Source organism: Ambystoma mexicanum, chromosome 9 (genome assembly GCF_040938575.1).
Source record: "Ambystoma mexicanum isolate Mex_15411 chromosome 9, UKY_AmexF1_1, whole genome shotgun sequence".
NCBI classification, from domain to species: domain Eukaryota; kingdom Metazoa; phylum Chordata; class Amphibia; order Caudata; family Ambystomatidae; genus Ambystoma; species Ambystoma mexicanum.
In genome coordinates, this window is record NC_090931.1 from 1442639743 (window position 1) to 1442661468 (window position 21726).

At 46.0% G+C, this 21726-nt stretch overlaps 1 protein-coding gene across 2 annotated transcripts in view; it reads right to left on the minus strand.

The window, feature by feature from the left end:
* CFAP65 (cilia and flagella associated protein 65) overlaps window positions 1-21726 on the minus strand; it is an 825303-nt gene that overhangs the window by 722746 nt on the left and 80831 nt on the right. For both annotated transcript variants that reach the window (XM_069616861.1, XM_069616860.1), the window contains exons 6-7: window positions 15861-16060; window positions 14334-14473 (exon numbers count right to left, since the gene is read on the minus strand). In XM_069616861.1, the coding sequence (XP_069472962.1) occupies window positions 14334-14473; window positions 15861-16060 (340 nt within the window). The remainder of the gene's footprint in view (window positions 1-14333; window positions 14474-15860; window positions 16061-21726) is intronic.

A 21726-nucleotide genomic window follows, 5' to 3' on the forward strand; every position in this document is an offset into this window, starting at 1 on the left:
ATCAATACCTGGCAAATGGCTTCAATCGCCCATTCAAGTCACCTGCGGCTTCGCCCCTCTTTTTCGTGCCTCTGGTTAAAGATGGGTCTGCAATATAGGAGAGCTGGATTCAATACCAGATTGTCTTTATTTTTTCCCACCTCCCTTGGCCTCAACTCCTTCCTCCTCCTTGGACCTTCTCATCACCTTAATATTGTAAAAGGTGGATTATCCGTCCTGCTCCTCATGGCAGGGGCGTGTAGATGTGGGGGGCGAGCAGCGACCAAGTTACATCACTGGTGCAAGCCCCCCTGTGGGAATACAGGCCTGCTGCGACTCCGTAGGTTTGCTGCTTTACAGTCTTTATATGCAGTTCTTACGTTCCTCTTATTTCAAATAATAATATCTTGCTTCTTTCCTTTTAGGTATGGAAAGGTATTTTGGTGTTGTCATGCAGTTTGAAGATGTGCATGGGCTGGTAGGCGAAAGCGCGGTGTGCGCGATGCTCTCCGGTGAGTAATGCGCAATGCGTGGTGCTATTTCACCTTTTATTTTGCTAACCTGTGTCTATTCTCTCCTTGCAGGTTGCGATGTTCCTCGCCAAGCGCTGTAATGTTGCAGCAATGAAACTGACCAGGAGATGACTACCCAGGTAAGAATTGTGTGGCTTTCTTCATTCGGGAGGAAACGTGAGTAAACACTTACTAATGCTGTCTTTCTTTCTCCTCTTTCCAGGTTATGGTATTCCAGGATACAGGCGGTGCAGGATGATGGAGTTCGTACCTTCAAGTGAGTGGAAATAAAGTCGGCGATGGATTGAAGACAGGATACTGTTCCAGGTAAGTTTCGTAGTGTTCCCTCTCTCTCTCTCTCTGCAGGTCCTTGGTTTTAGGTAAACTGGCATCAAAGAACTGGACACGGTGAGCGTTACACTGCTCATAGCAGAATAACGCAAAGCATGTTCTGCTGTTTGGGTGTGGTTTAAATAGTCTCAGGTAAAGTAGTCCCAGGCCTGACACACCCAAAAGACTAGACAGAATAGCTCAGTTCCTTGTAACTGAGCTATGTGTGTGCTTACATGTTGGCTGAACCCCCCCACCCCCAAGTTAAATAGTCCCATTCTAATGTTGCTCTTCATGATGGTTATGAGACTGGCGCCAAAGGCGCCAGGACTGACTCCAAGAGAGTCTTGGATGAGGTTTTAAGGCCTTTGACCTGGCCCTAACTGGAAGGCTGACTTGCCAGTGTGGGCCAGGGGCAAGGGTCATGACAGAAACTGGACCGCCAAGGAGCCTATCACCTAGTAAGAGTTAAAAAGGGGGACGAGTGCAAGACTTCTTTCAGCACAAAATATGGCCTTTTTGAGTACCAGATTATGCCCTTCGGGCTCTGCAAGCCCCCGCGGCGTTCCAATTCTTCATGAATGACTTCCTCCGTGAGCTATTAGATGTCTGTGCACTAGTGTACATAGACGATATCTTAATTTACTCAGCCACAAAAGAAGATCATGTCATCCACGTCCAAGCAGTCGAGGAAAAGTCTGGCAACATCGGTGATAGGCCAAATTAGAAAAATGCTTCTTCCGCGTAACAGAAGATGAATTCCTCGGATTTGTTCTCACTCCAAGAGGCGTGCGCATGGACATATGCAAAGTGGATGCTATTCTCAACTGGCCCTCACCAACATCCGTAAAAGGAGTACAAAGCATGCTCGGGTTCGCTAAATTATACCGCCGATTCATCCCAGAATTTTCCCAGATCATTCACCCAATCACCTCTTTGTTTCGGAAGAACAAATAGTTCCATTGGTCTGCAGAGGCAGAGGAAGCCTTTCAGAAATTGAAACAAGCATTCACTTCTGTGCCAATTTTGCGACATCCTTGACCTGAACTTCCATATATAGTTAAAACCGATGCCTCCAAAATAGCCATGGGAGCAGTTCCATCATAGCGGGACCCTGATACCGGACAATTACACCAGGTGGCATTCTGGTCACGCAAGTTCACCGCTCCCAAATTAAATTACGCGATTACTGATAAAGAATTGCTAGCCATCAAGGCAGCATTTAAAGCCTGGAGGCACTACCTTTTGGGAGTTAGACACACAGTCACCGTAATCGCAGATCACTGTAACCTGCAATACCTGAAAACCGCCAAAGCTCAGTCCTCGCGTCAACTTCGTTGGGCTCTTTTTTTTGCTGAATACGATTTCACCATCACCAACAGACCCGGAATACGTAATGGGAAAGCAGACGCCCTGTCCCGTATGAGCAAGGATGAGGATGCTTTCGCTGCACCAGACCCAGTGGCAATCGCCCCAAAAGGAAGGATTATAGGCTCGATTACTGCAGCTTCCATCGTGGATGACTTAAAATCTGAACTCCAACATCTTATGGATCAAAAAACACAACAGGAATGTGAACAATCTGCCAATCTATCAAGGGCGACTCTACATTGCAGAAAAAGAAATGACAGAATCAGTTTATCACAAGCTACCACGATTCATTAGTGGACGGACATCCGGGGATAACCAAGACCTTGTCCAAGATTAAAAAGAACTACTGGTGGCCAACCTGGCGGAGAGATGTGGCCCGGTTTATCGCAAACTGTGGTGTTTGTGCTCAGAACAAATCCCAGAAACAAAGCCCTGCAGGTCTCCTCTGTCCTCTGATGGTATCAACTGCTCCTTGGCGCACTCGGTCGTTGGACTTTATCACGGATCTCCCTTCCTGCAACGGGTACAACACCATCTTAGTCATTGTAGACTTATTCTCCAAAATGGCCCACTTCATCCCTCTGAAAGGTCTTCCAACTGCATCCGCTGTAGCCACAGTGTTTCTGGAGCAAATAGTCCGGTTACATGGTTTTCCATCAGTGTTGATATCTGACCGGGGAAGCCAGTCTGTTTCCGCATTCTGGAGGAGGTGCAGCAAACTTGCTAAGATTGACCTTCGTTTATCCACAAGCCATCATCCCCAGACCAACGGTCAGACCGAGTGAACAAATCAAACGCTGGAACAATATGTGAGATGTATGCTGCAACAAACTGAGGACTCCTGGAAGGACATACTATGGTTAGCAGAGTATGCATACAACAACTCTATCCACACCAGTACGGGACAAAGCCCATTCTTCATTATGTATGGATGACAACCACAAACATCCGTTTTTGACCCACCCAAGTCATTGGAAATGCCGGCAGTGAAGACACTATGCAAGAACATTACCAGAGTCCTCAAGGAAGCCAAAAAACACCTAACCAAGGCTAAAGAAAAACAAAAGCACTTTGCGGATTAACATTGAAGGAAGGCCCCAAACTATCAAGTCGGAGACAGAGTATGGTTGGCAACCAAATATATTCCACTGAAAGGCCCAGAGGCATTCCACCCCCAATACTTGGGACACTACACAATCAAGGCTATAATCAACCCTGTTGCAATGAAACTGGACCTGCCACCAAATATGCAAATCCATCCTGTATTCCATGTTTCTCTCCTGAAACAAGTGAAGTCTGGTACACAGATCGACACACCACCGGATCCTATAATAGTGGATGGTCAACATCTTGGACTCCAAATTGGTCCGATCCAAGTTATACCATCTCATTGATTGGAATGGGTACGGACCCCAAGACCGGACCTGGGAACCTGGTGAATATGTCCATGCTCCACGATTATTCAGACATTTTCATCTCAACAACCTAACCAAACCAGGTCCAACGAGGGAATTACCCCTAGGGGGGGCTTGAGGAGGAGCGCTGTCACAACCACACACCCTGGACCACATACACAAATACCCCGGACGGTGGGTGCCATGAGACCATGCCAAGGAATTACTCATTTGTGCCCCTTTGGAACACACAGACACAGGGTGCCTGGCTGTACTTTATCTTGGCACCTCTGGCACCAGACTCATGTGGGGAATTGCCATTTTTATTTCCCAGACCTCTTATTTGCAAGGTGCTTGATGTGGCTTTCTTGGCCCAGCTTTACGTGTCAGTGAATAGGAGTGGCAAACAGAACAGGCCAATGGGCGTGGCCAAGGGAGTTCAGCTATATAAGCCGCTCCATCCTCCGAGCCAGTGCTTCGCGTTAACTTGCATTCAAAAGCAACGTGACGCTTATCGACGCATGAGCCTGCAGAGAAATACTCACCCAGGAATCCGACGCTCCGCTCTGCTATCTCTCCACAGCAGTCTTCTTCAACGAGTCCAGTTGCTGCAAAAGAAAACAAGGTTAGCGCATCGCAACTGGGAGTCGTGCCGTATTTAAAAGCATGCACGCAACGCTACAATACATCTCACCCGTTACCTTCAACCGCGGATCCAGTTCTTCATCGCTCCGGTTACAGCATCCATGCTCAGCAGCTCCAGGGCCCCGTTTCCATCACCTAGAAGGGGGAAATAGCACAAACAGGATTACAGAAGGTACAGACGATAACACATAGACCGGACACTTGAGGAACAAAGCAAACGAAAGGTAACGGAAGACGAACAATACAAAGAAAGGTTGAAAACCAACATGCAAAGGAAGACAGACTAAGAACACTACTTACCAAACAAACTGGGTAGTCGCAGCTGGACTGGACTACCGCCCGCAAAGGACCAGTGAAGGAACTTGGTCCATGGCAATTAAGTGCCCCTGCCAGAAGTAGCAGGATGGAGTGCCTACAGACTTTACTAAAAGGTGAGCCAACTGGGACAGTGCATCTATCGGGAGTATAATCCTGGGGTTAGTTATTTGCAGATGTAGTAAAGGATTATCATTGTTCTTGTTTTTTCTCAACCTCTGCAGATCTCCATACCATTAGCAAAGATCGGTACTGAAGAGAAGGAGCCAAGTACCCCCACCTCAAGCATGGCTCCCATGTTGCCTATATCCTGGGAACCAGAATGTGTAATAGGTGCAGTGCCAGTGAAGATACCAATACCAAGGAGAATCCTGGAAGCAAGGTTCCCATTAAGAAAGCCATACCAGCATACACGACAATAGGAAGGCCATTTGAATTAAATCCCAGAAGTAGGAAAAGTGATCGAAAGGGAAGAGTGGGGACGTCACACAAAACAGGTCACACAAAACAGGGCTGATGAACCCAGAAGAGATGCAGAGGCAAGAGAACAAACATTCCGTAAGATGTCAAGAAATTATCGAAGTTAAGCAACATTTCAGGATCAAGATGAAGATGCTTATGCTATGAAAAAAATGAAGATATTAAGTCATTTTACACGTGTACAGATGCAAAGAAACACAAGTAGACAAAGTATTCTTAACGCTAGCTATGTAGTGAACAGATTGCGGCATGCGCCAACACACACATATAGGAGTAAGTGAACTATGGACGATTCCACTATGCATTTTAGCAGAGTTGAACCAGAAAAGGAAGTCTTTTTCAGTGTGTCACAGTTGAAAAGCAATTGAATTAGAGAAGTGAATCAAAGAAGGGCGAGGCTGGGCCAGCCCCAACAAGCCAAGGCCGCTCTGGGCCGGAATGATCAGACGGTAGCTACAAATATGTGAAAGAACAATCTCCGGTTCAGAAGACGGGCACGAAAACAATGAAGACGTGAGAGGTTCATTAAAAAGAACAAGTTACTTACCAACTGTAACGTTCTTTCGACTGGATGTTCCTCCCACGTATTCCTCATCTTAGATATATTTGCCAGCTTGCTGCTTATTCGGAAAAAAAGGCTGCGCAGCTTGGTCCCTCGAAGGCCGCCGTTGAGCGTCAACGTCATCAGTCATCTAAAGGGCTCGAGCCGCGCCCATTGGTTCAGTTCTGTTTTTTCGATGTTAATGGTCACATCAGTTGTATTATGTGCCGGCAGATCTCAGGCTCTTAAGGAAGTACAAGTGTAAAAAGCGTAAAAACTGTATGGAGGGGTAGGATGGGAGGGTCGATGAGGAATACGTGGGAGGAACATCCAGTCGAAAGAACGTTACAGTTGGTAAGTAACTTGTTCTTCAAATGGGTTGTGTCCTCCCACGTATTCCTCATCTTAGATAGACTCCCACAGCAGTAGTAATTTGGAGGAGGGAGTACCAGAGTTTTTAATTATGTACCGAATGAAGGACGGCTTTTGCAAAAAGGCTCCCTTGGTAAGAAGTGGTGTCTAAATAATAATGTTTTACAAAGGTGTGCATAGATGACCAAGTGGCCGGAGCACAAATGTCCTGCACTGGGACACCCCTCTGAAGAGCTGTGGAAGTTGCTATGCCCCTGGTTGAATGAGCCATTAAACCATCTGGAGGCTCCAGCCAATTTGTAACATTCAGATATTGCCAGAATTATCCATCTGGATAAGGTTTGTTTTGACACACCAAGGCCCAATTTGTGTCCAGTGTAACCGACAAATAACTGATCAGTTTGTCTAAATCGTTCCAGTCTAGAGATCTAGAAGCTGAGAGCCCTTTTAGGGTCTAGTCTATGGAATCTTTCCTCCTCTTTATTAGTGTGCGGAGGAGGATAAAAGGAAGGTAAAGTGATCTTCTGTGACAGATGGAAATCAAACTATTTTAGGTAGGAAAAAAGGCTCAACCTTTAAAATATATTTATCCTTGTGGAAAATCGTGCGGGGAGACTTACAAGAGAGTGCCTGCAACTCACTCACCCAGCGGGCTGAAGTTAAAGCCACTAGTAAAATAGTTTTTAAAGTTAAGAACCTTAAAGGTTCATGGGAGATTGTGCTCTGCCTGCTCAGAGCGTCTGCCGCCGTGTTCAGCTCTCCGGCAAGGTGAACTGCCAATAGAGAGATTCCCTCTTGCCTTGCCCAAAACCAGAGCTGCATTGCCTCTCTGCCCAGTGGAAGTGATCCCACGCCTCTTTTGTTGAGGTAGTACATGGCCACTGTGTTGTCTGTCATTATCAGGACATTCTTTCCCTGTACAGAGGGCAGAAAAGCCTTCAGTGCTAGTCTGATTGCACTCAGCTCCAAAAGGTTGATGTGTAGTTTGGACTCCGATGGAGACCAACGACCGCTGATTGTCAGATCGTTGGTGTGGGCTCCCCACCCTGTGAGTGAGGTGTCCGTCACTACATATATCTCCGGCCATGGTTGCCAAAAAGGTTCCCCCTTGAGGATATTCTCCTTGCGAGCTCACCATAGGAGACTTGAGCCACCTTGGACGGGATTTGTAGAAGATCTGACGTCTCCCCCGAAAACTGGGACCATTGAGTCCTGAAAGCCCATTGTAGGGATCTCATCCTCAGTAGAGCCTCTGGCACCAGAAAAATGCAGGATGCCATGAGGCCTAGCAACCTTAGGAAATCGAACGCCGGTAGATTTTGGGCATTTTGAAACTTTGATACCATCTGCAGAATGTGGTGAGCTCTCTCCTCGGGAGGCGAGGATTTCCCTGATTTGGTGTCCAGGACTGCTCGGATGAATTGGAGTCTTTGGCTCTGAATCATTTGCGACTTCTTGTAATTGAGGGAGAAGCCCAGTTTGTGTAGGAAGTGACAGGTCATGGCTAGATGTTCCTGGGTCCGTTCAGGTGAACCTGCCCTGATTAGCCAATCGTCCAGGTAAGGGTAGATGTGAATCCCCGTCCTCCTGAGACTCGCTACCACCACCGCCATTAGTTTGGTGAAGACCCTTGGGCGGAGGTCAGCCCAAATGGGAGAACTCGAAACTGATAGTGAGATCCGCCAATTGCAAACCTCAGTACTTTCTGTGTTTGAGATGGATTGGCACATGAAAGTAAGCATCCTGAAGGTCTAATGAAACCAGCCAGTCCTGAATCTGAAGAGCCTGAAGGATCTGAGAAAGGGTCACCATCTTGAACTTGTCCTTCCTGAGGAATTTGTTCAAATTTCTCAAGTCCAAGATGGGTCTCAATCCTCTGTCCTTTTTGGGGATGAGAAAATACCAACCCTTGTTCCTCTCCGCTACAGGTACATGTTCTATTGCACCTTTCTCTAGCAGGGTTAAAATCTCCTGCAGAAGGAGCGGTTCTGGAATTTTTACAGAGTTGGCTCCCGGTGGATGATCTTGAGGTCTTTGATGAAAAGGAAGGCAGTAATCATGGGTCACTATCTCTAGTGCCCAGGCATCGGACGTAATGCCCCGCCATTCGTCCAGATACTGAGTGATTCTACCTCCCACCAGGGTTTTGTGGGTTAAGACCTCAAGGTTGCTTTGCAGCGGCTGCAGCAGTGGCTGAGGAGGTAGTAGCCGCTGCTGTGGCTGATCTCGAGCCTCTCCCTTTTCCACCACGAAAGGCTTTTCTCTGTTGGCCTCTCTGACTGGCCTGCCCTCACCCTTTTCCAAAAGAGGAATAGAAGCGAAACGGGCAACTCTTCCAGGAAGATGAGCCTGCGTAAGAGTGTTGCTGAGGTTGCCTTATAGCGGCGCTGAGTGATTTTGCTGCCGCTTTCGAGGTCTGCAGCTTCTCCAAGCTCTTGTACGCCTTGCTGCCAAACAACCTCAAGCTGTCAAAGGGCATATTAAGTAATCTGGACTGTACATCCGATGCAAAGCCAGATTTTCTTAGCCATGCGAATCTACGCAAGACTGCGCTAGATGCCATGGATCTGCTTATACTCTCTGCAGTATCTAGTCCTGACTTGAGGCACTCCTCCATAGCCTCTTTTCCATCCTTTACTATCGCCAGGAAACCATCCCACTCCTCACTCTCCGGGATGTGTTCAGCCGCTGCATCTAAACAGCTCCACAGGGTGTAAGTAAATCTAGCTAATGTACAAGTCACATTAGTAGATTTAAGGGCCATACTACCCGAAGTGAAAGCTTTCCTCGCCCAGGCGTCAATCTTTTTGTCGTCCCCGTCAGGGGGCATGGAAGGATAAGTGGATTGCCTATTCGCAGTCGGAGCTTGAATCACCAAGCTTTCAGGTGAAGGGTGTTTAGACAGATACTCTGGATCCAAGGGAGCAGGTCTCTACTTTCCTACAAATTTCTTATTTACAGCTGGTAAAGACTCTGGGGTCTCCCAATGTGTCATAACTCTCTTTTGAAGAGCTTTGTGGAAAGGAAGGATTGGGTCTTTCTGAGGTCCTTCATCAATGATATCAGTCAAGTCATCCTGGTCATACTTTGGAGACACTGACTTCCACCCCATGAAATCTATCACTTTTCCCATGAGGTTCCTATACCCCGGTTCAGCGAGGTCAGTGGGGTCAGGCCTTTCAAATTCTACCTCAGGTGAGGTATCTAGGCCACTGGCTGATTGTAGGCAGTCATAAAGGTCTGACGAACTAGGATCTACTAGTTCCTCAGGGACTTCTCTTGTACCAAATCTAACACCAGCTGATGTAATTTCCTCATCAGAGGTTTGTTCTTCAAAAATAACAGACATGGATTAAAAAAATTCCTGTCTGGGCTGAGGGTGGAAACATTTTTCTGGTAAAGGTGGCGGCATAGACCTAGATTTAGCCATAGTTGCAGACTTGGGAACCGGTATAAAAGATTTCCCCAACAAAGGCATCGAAGGGGTCGATGGAATCGACGATGGCTTCGATATGCTCCAAGGAATCCCAGAGGTTATCGAGCAAGGCTTTGACGCCGAGGCCGAAGGTATCAACGCCATCTTTGGCTTCGACTAAGTCATCGAAGGACGCGTCGAATCAATACCTGACTTCGACGATAAGGACACCATTTTGTCCTCTGTCAACCTCGATTTGTGCACTGAAGGTTATTGTATTGTTTCATGAGGCGCTGGAGAATCATCCTCCGAGGGCGCCCTCGACTTTTTGTCAGATTTAGCGTGTGGCGTTTTAGATTTCCCTCTGTCACTTCTAGAGTGGGCAGGGGCATGCTCTTCACGCAACTTTTTTGAGGGGGTCGGGCGGCCTTCTCAACATTTTTTAGCATTGAAGCCCTAAAGGCCTCATTTTTTGGGGGGAATCATGCTTAGAAGGACAAGAAATTAACCTTCTGTTGGGCGAAGAGGAAGAAGAGGACGAAGATCTATGACGTCGCTTTTTTGATTTTTTAGATGAAGAGGAAGAAGACTTCCTCAAGCGACTTTTGGACCTTGACCGCCTCCACTAGTGATGAGATTATTTTCTCGACTCTCCTGAGTCTTTTAGTCTTTTTGCTGACTTCAAAGACTTCTCTCCCACCGCTAGCTTACCTTGGCGTTCCTTAAGAGCCTTGTTCGACATCGCCTGACATGACCCGCACTTGTCGACTCGGTGATCAGGACTAAGGCACCAAAGGCAGTTGCGGTGAGGATCCGTAATGGACATCTTTCTTCCACATTTCAGACACTTTTTAAAACCTGTCTTGGGTGTTGTCGGATTTGAGGAAGACATTTTTGATGAGAAAACTGACGTGTCGTTTCGATACACAAAGCAGAAGCTCGGACAAACGGAACTGAATCCAACGGGCGCGGCTCGAGCCCTTTATACAACGGATGACGTCGACGCTGGCCTTCGAGGGACCAAGCTACGTGCCTCGAGCACAGCGCCCTCTGGCGAACATTTAACAAATTAACACCATGGTCTTCATTCACATGAAGGGCTGAAAATGGACAATTGTGACATACTACGCCTACGCAAGGAGATAGAGTATGCTATACTCCCTTTTATTCTCAGGCCTGAAGAACAAACTCAAGACCAATCTTCAAAGGGCTAATTGACTAGCAGGTAGCAGAGTGATGATGGATAGTAGGCTAATTGGTGGGAAGCTATGGTCAAGACCAACCCACCAGAACCTGGAGGCCATCCTGCGTGCTGCTGGCGTATGTGGAAAAGAACTGACGGATGTAAGGGTGACAACCAATTATAGAGGACCACATAGTAAAGAGCCCTATAGTTTGTGTAACCAATGGGACGTAGTGTATTTGATGACGTTCATAGTGACCTGTTTGAGGGGAGGGCTTAGTTGCCCCACCTGATACTAGAGACCCGATCACTTTCTTAGGCCAGTATGGAACTTATACGTAGATGTTCCCTTGGACCCAATCACTTTCGCCAATAGCTTTTGTAGTTTGCCACGTAGGATGACATCAGCAATGATGAGTTTTTACTATACAAGATGCTTTTTTATAAGCTTTGTTGAGAGAACACAATCAAACGCCCGTTGAGGTTTGTTGTAACTCCCTGTTTTAGACAATTGCAAATAAACCAGCTTTGATTTGCCAACTTCCTGAGTTGATTGGATTATTGATGTTTGAGCATCTTCTGCATCCCCATCCATCTCAAAGAATTTCTACCTCGTCTTAAAGGGCTGGGTCGAGCTCCTTGGTTCAGTACCATTAGGAAAGATCTGGCATCCATTGTTTGTTATTTTCTCCTCCCCAAGACTCACATTCTCTCTAGAGCTCTTTCTCCAACAGTCCTCCGGTTGGTGCTGGAATATGACCACCTCAGATGTCCTTGCAAAATCTATAGACAAGAAGTCTCTGCAACAGGTTCCAGTTACAGGCGCAGCTTCTCATTCCCTTACTGATAGAGTCAAGTCGGTTTGTATGTCTCCGTTTCTGGGGAGAAGAGCTTAACAGTGCCTTATCCCCTCTATTTCCAGACGTCCTCATTCCTACCTTCTGCACCACCTCTCTATCCATATGGCAGTGGTCTTCAAACTGTGGGGCTAGCCTACTAGGTGGGACCGAAGGATGTCAAGGGGCCGCAAGGCTCTATAGAAAGTGATTAAGGATCTGTTTTTAATAGAAAATATAAGCAGTAATAGCTTGTGAGGGGTCCAGAAATAATACTTTTACTCAAGTGGGTGGAGGCGGCCCATTATAATAATGTTGACTAACACTGCCCTAAGGTCTTAATCTCAATGCAATGCCACGTGCTTGTTCCTCCTCCTATCATGGGCTTAACCCCTTCTCATTGAGTCTCACCATTACCTCCTCGCTTGTGTTAAGTGTGCCATCTTGGCCCTTCTTGCCTTCGCAACTAGTACTAGCGCAACTCTCTAGTACTTTGAGCTTTATCCGGATTCTTAAACTCTTCCTCGTGTCTCCATCCTACCACCTCCTGATCTTTTCTTCCGACCACCTCCTGCTGCTTAAGACCTGCAGTTGCTCTACCATCTTGTGATGCTGCCCTCCTGTCATCTTCTGATGACTTCCTACTGTCATGTCCTGATATTTTACTCCCACCACTTCTGGATATCTCCATCTGACTACCTCCCATTTTATTTTTTTTATTTTGGCTATTCATGGAGTGTGCACTGATCTTTGAGAAGCCGCAGAGCACTGTATATCAGTGGGCTGACAGGAATGCAGCTACAGGGGCACAACTTAAAGGAGGGCTGCAGTACTGTACAGTTAAGCAGCAATACCAGTAATTAGGAGTAAGGTAGACATGGGGGGGGAAGGGGTCAGCTGGCAGATGCAGGCACTGGGGAAATTGCTGATATTTTCCTCCTACCACACCTTGATATCGCATTCCTGTTCCTCTTGATGCTTCCCTCCTAACAGCTCATGAGTCCCTCCTACAATCTTCAATTTGTATCCACTTTCCTGTGCTTCTCTCTGTCTCTCGCCAAACCCCTTCCATTCCTGAATCGCTACTTTACTCTAAACCCCTACCACATCATCCTTTTCCGAACTCCCAAACCACTCTTTAATAGAATGTCCTTTTCGTATGCTGTTGGGTTCTCCCCTCGGCTCGGTCTGTGCATTGGGGCCTGTAGGTGTGCCCTGTATGTCTTGGCATGTAAACCGAACAGTAGGTGGGCAGTGAGCTTAAGAAGGTGGTCTATCATCTTGGATTGATGTCTTTGAAAATCTGTGCTTGTGTGTGGGGGGGGGAAAGGAGTACGTGGACCGCAGTGCTTTAGAGTTCTTAGGATGTTGGTCAGTGAGTTTGGTGCCTAAATCCTGGAGCGTCTGGTTTCAGAAGGGTGTTTATTGACCAGGGTGGAGGCGAGGGTCTTGTGGCAATGCCCTTAAAGGACCAGTAACATAGTTACCTGGCATGTGACTGTATCCTGCCCAGTGTGAGGGGTTAAGTGGAGCTGACCTGGGGATCCTCTCTATACTGCCATTGGGGGCGATCATCCCCCCCGCCACTGGCTTGCGAAGTCCCTGGTACCCTTTGGTCACCTCACTTAAGGTCCCCAGTACCAGGAAGGGGACTTTGGTAATGCCCTACTACTGGGGGCCAGTAAACAATGCCTGACAAAACTCCAGCATATTCAGAACCACGCTGTCTGGATAATTAAGCGGAAAGCAAAAAGTGACCATATCAGTGAGGCACGAAAGGAATTGCACTAGCTTAGGGTCGAAGAACGTGTAATCTTTAAATCTTTGGCTTTACCTATACGGTAAAGCCCCAGAGTACCTGAACTCCAAGATCGTGGGCTACATCCCAACCCGTACCCTTAGATCCGAGACTCAAGGACTTGTTACAACAAACCTTCCAAGGAAAACAAATGGGTTAGGTAAAGCCTTCCCCAATCGATCAGCTCAGCAATGGAATAAACTGCCATTGAGCTTGAGATCCGACTCAAACCTCCTCAGATTCCGAAAGCAATTAAAAACCTTCCTATTCAAATGAACTAGACATCCCCGAGTAGTACTTGTCCTTCTATGTGTCTTGGCATCGCAAGTGTCTTGTGTTCTGTCCATCACGTAGTCAACTGTTTTGTGTAAATTAACTTCTCTATGTGGCCCCCTGATGCCTGCGGGCTTTCAGCGCCTTACAAACAAATAAATAAAATAAAAAATGTGTCACAGGCACTAACTCGACCCAACCATCAAGGCACAAGACATCCAAACCACAGGCAGAGCCCAACCGCCTTGTGCTACTGCTGCAGACGTAAAAACAAAATGGTCTCGATTACCTAATTATGGGGGGTGCAGAGGTGTCTGCCTGACTTCCTGAGCCACACCTCACAACTCACCATTGAAGGACCATGGAGGACAGGATAGGTAGTTGCAGGCACAGTGAGTGGCAGCAAAAGTACTCCCCTTATTCCTCCCCTTACCCTCCAATGAAAATGCAGCCAGTGGCCACTCTCTGCCCCGCAGAGACAGGGTGCTAGGTATGGGCCTTTTGTTGTGGGTGGTAGGGGGGCCTATTGGTGTGAGAGGCTGGGGAGGCAGGAAGCCATGTAGGGCGGATTGTGTTGATGGGATGGGAGGTGGGGGGCACAGGGTAGGGTCTTTTGTTTATGGGGCTATAGGGGGGCGTGCTTTGCTAAGTGTGCTGCAAGCATGTACTGCCTTCACATTTTTCCATTCTAATATTTTCAAATCCTCTTTTCTGGCTCGGCTCAAGTTTGCCTCCAACCATGAATTCTCTGGTTCCTCCGCCTTTAGGAATGCAAAGGAAGACATGTGGCATGAAATACATGAAATAAGGAATAGACTGGTGTGTATGTGTGTGTGCCCATACAAGTTCAGAAATTATTTGTGTCATTGAGGTTTCTGCTCTTACATACCGGAGACACATTGTGCACTTCTATATATTTTTCCACTATGCAGCCGATGGCGGTGGGGCCAAAGCAAAGCTCCAACTCCTTCTGCCCTGGCTGGTTCTCTTCTTCCCCAAAGACTCTTACCAGCAGGTGAGGGTATTTAGCTAAAAATAAAAAAAGGAACCTTTAAAAGTCATTTTACAACTTAGCGCAGAAAGGAGGACAACAAAGTAGGTTGCACAAGGCTTGGCTGGGCACCAAGGGTCCCACTTCACAAAATGTTTGAGCACATAGGTGAAACATAATTTTACTGGTATTTAAGTGAAATTAAAAGGGCTCCAAAGGTCCCACCTTATTCAAAAAGGGAATCAGAATGTGTTCATTCCAGATGTGTATATGCAGATGAGCTTCCCCACCAATGGTCCCTGTGGGCAATATGTGCAGGCGAAGGAGCAAAAGGAGGAGTTTCCATGCATCTATAAATTGCACACTGATTTGACAAAAGGTATGTGCTATTAAATGTGTGAAAAGGCAACGCACTGCTGTGTGCCTGTTTGGAACAGGTGCAGCGGAATGCACATTGCCTAGAAGGACATTTCTGTACAGTGAGAAGTGCTGCTGTCCCATTCGCATCCCTATACCCCTATACCTCAAACAGCAATAGGGATGCATCTTTCTACTGTATGCATATATCTATGCTTGCATAGTTGGGAAACAGCAGAGCACAGCTAAAAAAAAAAAAAGGGGAGCATATGAACAGAGAAATCAGGGGGGATACATTTTTAAATAGTTCACCATGATTGGCCAGTTATGGGCTGGTCATAGAAAAATGCGCTCCCAACACCATCAGGGGTGCTGTGAGCCAATCATATGTTCGTGTTGACATGCATGTGCTAATGTATTAAAGCGAGTAGGCCCCAGGCTGGTTTTCATTGGCTCACTGCCCTCATTGATTGGGCAGGTCAGCTATGTAAATAAAGTGACCTGCGCTTGTCTATAAATCATGTAACTGAAAAAAGTGGTGTATCCTCAGTGCATTTTATTTTGTTGTGTGACTGAGTCACCACATGTCCTGTGAGGTTACGCCCATAACTCTTGTGGCTTATATATACTGCCCTTTTCTATTCTTACACAGGCCAAGGTGTGGCTACCCCTGGCAGGGGCAGAGTATCCCACTCGCTTTACATGCCTTGGCATTGATAGACTACTACACTGGTGACTTGTACAGTCTAAAATACAATCTTAACATAAGTAACAGTAGCTCAGTACGGTGCGACTCTCCTCTTAAGTAGGCCATGATTTTACCTTACCTCCCAAAGGCAACACAGCTTCAACTCTTCCAGAACTGCTGGGTACTGGAGAGCTGCGCTGTTTCTCTAGGCTTAATCACCTATAGGCAAACTGACTGTTGGCAAAGCGTAGCTCTGGGGACACTTGCTTGAGCCATGCTATATGCAGGCTACTAAACAGTCACAATGTTCAAGGTAGCAGCGATCAGCATCCCACAGTTGGCCAATGAGCCCTGTTCACGTGCCCTACAGGTGTCCTTACCAATAGCAGTAAGTTGGATGCTTTTCTCGTGTTCTTCCTGGTCACCAAACCAGCATTTTGCCACTATGTCGTACACCAGAGCTGCTTGAGGTTGAAAAATGACATTGACTTTGCTCTGTCCCCTTGGCTCAAGAACGTCAGACACTGGAATCATGGAGAAAGGCTCTGGAACTTCCCATTTGAAAAGCATCTGCAGCTCACTATGGGGAACAGAGATTTGCAAAGAGGTAAATCATGAGTTTAAGGATGCAGCAGTCAATTTATATGTGTTGATATTTTATAAAGAGTGACTGTGTGATGAAAATATCACTGGTCTATGGGCATCATCAAGTGGCCTAAATGAATTGTATGAATCATTGCCACAACAGTCTTGCCTGAATCAGAGGGCGTATTTTTTTTTATCCCTTTTCACTGAGTAGGTTCTATCTGGCTGAAATAAACTAAGCGCAAGGTGGCACCATAGGTATGTTATCAGTGAACACATTTGGTTGCAGGAACATTACAGAGGCAGGGTAAAACAACATAACCCTCAAAATGTGTCAGTTATGGTTTCTAAAGTAACCATAACCCAACCCAGTCATGACTCAACATCAAAAAATGCATCACTCATGTGATATGCCAAGAGGTGAACAAGGATCATGGATTTACCAACCTTTATTTAAGGGGGTTTAAATTATATGTAACTCTTGAATGAAACAAATAAAAACAGAGACCATGTTCAATTCTTCCTAAAGCTCTGCATCTCTTTCAAAGTGGTTACTCAATTCTCTTCCCTCCTCACTCTCTCTTTCTCTCAGAGTAGTTCAAGATGGCACAGGACAGAAAGTCAATGCGACAACACAAAATAAGTCCTTCAAAGGTTTCTCAAGTCCAGGCTGGACTTGCCTCCTAATCATAATGTCTTTCATACTACTTACTGAATATTTGGGCATCGCCTGTCCTTCACAATCTCAGAGAGTGAACTTCTCTTAGGATCTTCACACTTTCTTGGTCGTTTTAGGTGGTATTAGGTACTTAGGGTCCCTTGGGTTTGAAATATTACTTGTCAATCAAATCCAGACCAAACATCTGTGTTGGAAGCAGTCTCTCAGAAGCACTACGACTTAGACAGACAGCAGACCACCCTTGAACTCATACTGGTTTCTTACTTGGACTTTCACCACTTCCCTTTCCCAGAGTCCTTGTTCTCTGTGGCCCCTATTTCTTTTTACTACCCCAATTCTCAGGCACATGCTAGGCGGCCTTCCTTCACTCTCTTTCTCTTCTCTCCGTACACCAACGCCACCAGGACCTTCTCAATGCCACATCACATGCTCATTCCTCAACCCTTTCCAGACTTCCCCCTGCTCATGTTTGCTTCTCTCTGCACCCCCCTCACCCCCATTCCCCCCCCCCCCCCCCCAACAACCGTTTTGACTCCCTTGCAGCGTAACATGTGCCTGGTCTTCCAGCAAGTTTGTCTTCTGTGCTCTTTCTTCTCCTCTGCACCGTATCGTCTTCCATTTCCTTTCTCTTCTTGCTCTCCTCCTATTTCCAACTCTAAATGCTGTTCCTCTCATCCTCTGTTCTGCTCTCACCCCCTACCCCTTCATATCTTGTAATCTCTTTCCTCCTGTCTCTCGCCTTCAACCACTAACCGCAATGGAACGTTCGCCTTGCCTTTTATACATTGCTTTAGCAATAATAGGATTTCTAAAAGAGGACCAACATTCACCTGTAGGCAATATTTAGAGTAACTTGCTGATTGGCTGCTTGCTTGTGAGACCACAGTTGCTTCAGCCGTATTTGAACATGCATAGGAATTTGCAGCGTGATGCAGACCAAAATGCTATCAAGTCAGTCTGCTACCTTGGATTGCAGTATCACCATTAGGCTCACATAGAACATACCTCCCATGCGGTGTGTTTCTGTCTAGATGACACTCAGTTTGCTGCACGTCTCATCCAGTTATCCGGACAGGTGGGACAAGGGGCCCACTCGCTCGCTGGAAATCCTCAATGCGTCTGAAGGGGTTCTTTGAGCTTGGCTCATGCAGCCATTGTTTGTGTCACTTTATGAGACAACACAGTTTGAATACCATTGCTAGATGGCACAGCTGCATTCTTTAAAGAGACCCTAACTGACACAGGCAGATGTGGTGAACCCTAACCTCCTGCCTGTGGCATGGTGGGGGTAGCCAGGGGATCGTCTCCACACCTCTGCAGGTCTAGCATCACATGGCTTGTAGCAGCAACTACCGCCCCCTTCCGCCCTTGGCGTCACCACCATCTACACCCATGGTTAGGCTGAGGACTTTGTAACAGTACAAACTTTGTAAGAAAGAGCCATTCCATGCTGCCATGTCCTACACATCACTACTGATATAGTTACTGCAACCACAGTCCATGGCCTGTATCGTTAAGTAGAAACATTGCACATGGGTATGCATAAAATGCAGTATTTATGCACCACAGCTTGCAGAACAGCAACACGACAATGGCTTTTGTGCTTGATCTATGCTTTTGGTACAATTGAAATTCTCCTGTATGTAAACCTGGATGAAACTGATTGGGCATAACTTGTAACGCCCGAATATTGCACATTTATGACATATCAAGTTGTTCCCAACATTAACAGTGGTTAAGGCATAGTGTTTTGATTGGTTCACACTACAATGGTATAAAATGGGCATGAAGGTTGCTAGAGCAGTTGAGGGAATAGGCTTTAGGTGAGGGACTTGAAGAAACTTAAAATAAGATTTAGCTGAGGCAGATGTCAACTGAAATAGGATAGCTAATATTTTACCACCTACTACAGACCAAACCAATTCCCAATGACCACACTGCATGACATACATGCAAGCCATGTTTTGGCAATGTGAGGAGAACACCACCGCAAAATTGTAAGAAGTTGGCCAGGCAAATTATATCACATTCAGTGGCTGCAAATCAATGTGCCATCTTTTAGTGGTCATGCCAAATACGTGTTGCTTGCAAAGTTGCAGATAACAAATATTAGAAATCTTTTGAGAAAAGGGAGTGCATTCAGTGTCTGTAACTAAATCTGCAACATTACCTCTGCTTTTAGCAACAGAACATTACCTTTTTGAGTGTCAATGTGTCGGCAACACTTCAGGGTACTGGAGAGTGAGCAGTTTGGGGAGGAGGTTTGTCCCCTGCCTCTTTAAAACAAGGGGAAGAGGAGGTACACATTGTATCTACTAATGAGCCAGGAGAAACAAGTGCTGATGTGCAGAACATTGGATGTTGGTGGACTTCACCAAAATCCGTGATCCATCTGAGTCCAGGCCGCAACACAAGATTTGGAAACCAGTAATAGATAGATGGAGAAAGAGGAGGAGGAGGATAATGCAACAGTTAGGGAGATAGGAGGGAAGGACAATGCTACCCTTCAACCTTTTTGCTGGGATCTCAAATACTAATATGAAAGTGCACCACGTCAAAGGATGGCACTGCATTATAACCAGGTGGAATTTTAGCCAAGAGGGAATTTTGGTGACAACTCAGACTTCAATGGAAGGTGTGTGCCGATGTATGGAAGATGAGGGTGTGTATTTCAGCATGGCATATACGTTAGCACTGGTGTGAAGTGAAGAAGGGATGATTTTGGGGTCAGCATTGCATAGCATAGCATAGGCAAAGTGTAGTGGTAGCATAGGGATTAACACTACTCACTCCTAACATATAAACCAATAACTCCTAACACCTAACCCACTACCAATGAATGATTAGAATGGGATGGCTCAGACTGCAGGCATGTCATTCTGCGGTGCTGGGTTGGAAAATGAAATGCACAAATGAAAACTGTTTTACAGTGTGGACATGAAGGCTGCGCAATGCATTTGCAGGATTCATTCTGCTTAAACCGGTCCATTGTGTATGAGCTGGCAGCGCAGGAAACTGGAAGGGAAATGTTTCAATTATCCATCCGGAGCCATTGAGCTGAACCCTGTACAAAGGTAATGGTGAAGGAGCACTTTCTTAGCCTTCTAGAAAATTACAGGGAGTTCCCTCCAAAAACAAGTTTGATTGAAGGATGACATCACAGCCAGGGCTGGAATATGGTATACTTTCTGTAGCGAGCCATAAGAAGTGGGACAGAAGAGAGCGGAGGCAGAGCGAGCAGAGGCAGAGAGAGAGAGAGAGCAGAGGCAGAGAGAGAGAGAGAGAGCAGAGGCAGAGAGAGAGAGAGAGCAGAGGCAGAGAGAGAGAGAGCAGAGGCAGAGAGAGAGAGAGCAGAGGCAGAGAGAGAGCAGAGGCAGAGAGAGAGAGAAAGGGAAAGGGAAAGGGAGAGATACACCCAGGGGGGTTCTTTTCTCAAGAGGATGGGAAGCAAGAGGAAAGGAGAGAAAAAAACAGAAAAGATCCGAGAATTTCAGTTGCAGTGCTGAGCTGAGCTGCCTGCATGCTGGAAGAAAACAGGAGAACAGGAGAGCTACAAGTTGGCGGTGGAGTGAGGGAAAGGGAGTGGGAGTGGTAGGGGGAGAGAGAGAGAGAGAGAGAGACTGTGTGTCAAAGAGGTTTGCTGTCAGTTGGCAGCGACAGAGCTCTTCTAAAATATGAGGGCAAGCATAAAAATGACAAATGAAGAGAGATTGTGACACGTGTTTGGTACATTTACACTCATTAGCGAAAAGTCAGATTAGACACCAGAAAAACCCCTTTGTTCTTCATTTGCTGCAGAGCAATTTCATTTTTTCTATGCGAAGCTAGCTGACTGTTAGACAAAAGAGTTGACACACTCCCAAAGCTGTAGCAGCTCAAGGATGAGAGTGTGCCCCGGGTCAAATTTTCAGAAGGAAATCTATTTTGTTGTGTACAGAGGAGAGCCTTTTGCTTGGGATGAGAGAATACAGGGAATGATTCTAAAATTGCCATTGCCATAAATGCATTGCATATTGACAGATTATGAAAATAATACAAACAGATAAACTGGAACATTTTTCTTTTTTCTCCGTTTGTTTTCAATGTTATATGTGCCCAATGATCACACATTGTGTTTCTTTCTATGTTTTTCTGTTTTTTAAATCTATAAAATGGATTACAGAATAATGAAAGCTGCGCTTGGCTGGTTATTGTGTGGCATGCTTATTTTGTAATGTGTAGGGGGTGGAATTGGGTAAAAATATAACTGCAAAAGCCCTGCACATAACTAGACCTGGTAGTGACCTTAGTCAGAGGTCTGAATAAAAGATGCATTTTGCAATGTACTGATCTACATGCTAGAAATCAGAGAAACACATAAGACTGTGCATAAGATTGTAGAAGCATGGCGATAAAAATATCTGACAAATTTTTGGCATTGCTGGTTGGGCAGTTTGATTTAAGGTACAGTTGCTGGGCCTGCCCCTACATAGTACGGTCAGAATGTGTTGTAGGTGCACTTTGAAATCCTTCATTTTGTTTTTCCTCTGTTAAAGTAGTTGATTGTGCTAGGTGCACTTTGAATTTCTCTTTACTACTTTGGTGGAATTGTGTGATCATTAGTGTGCAAATATGACAGAAGATGAAGTGGGATTTGCTGACCTTTGTGATTATGCGGAGGCTTAGCTGTTTGCTTTGGCGACATGGTTACCTGTGACTTTACAAGGTTGGCAGAAGAGAATTATCTCTGAAGTTGATCAGGAAGGTTTCAGTAAGATGTTAAATGAAGGGAGCATATGACAAACATGCTTTACCCAGCTTTTTCAGGCAGATGATCGTAAGCAGCAGATTGACTGCCATACGGTTAGGTGCCAAACTTTGGTTCTCATTACATAAGGTTGTTTAATTGCCGGGTAAAAGACTAAGGTTATTGCAGAATTACAGTGCGATTTGGCAGCAGTGCATGAGGAATTGTTACAAGTGAAATGGAGTTTGAAACAGAG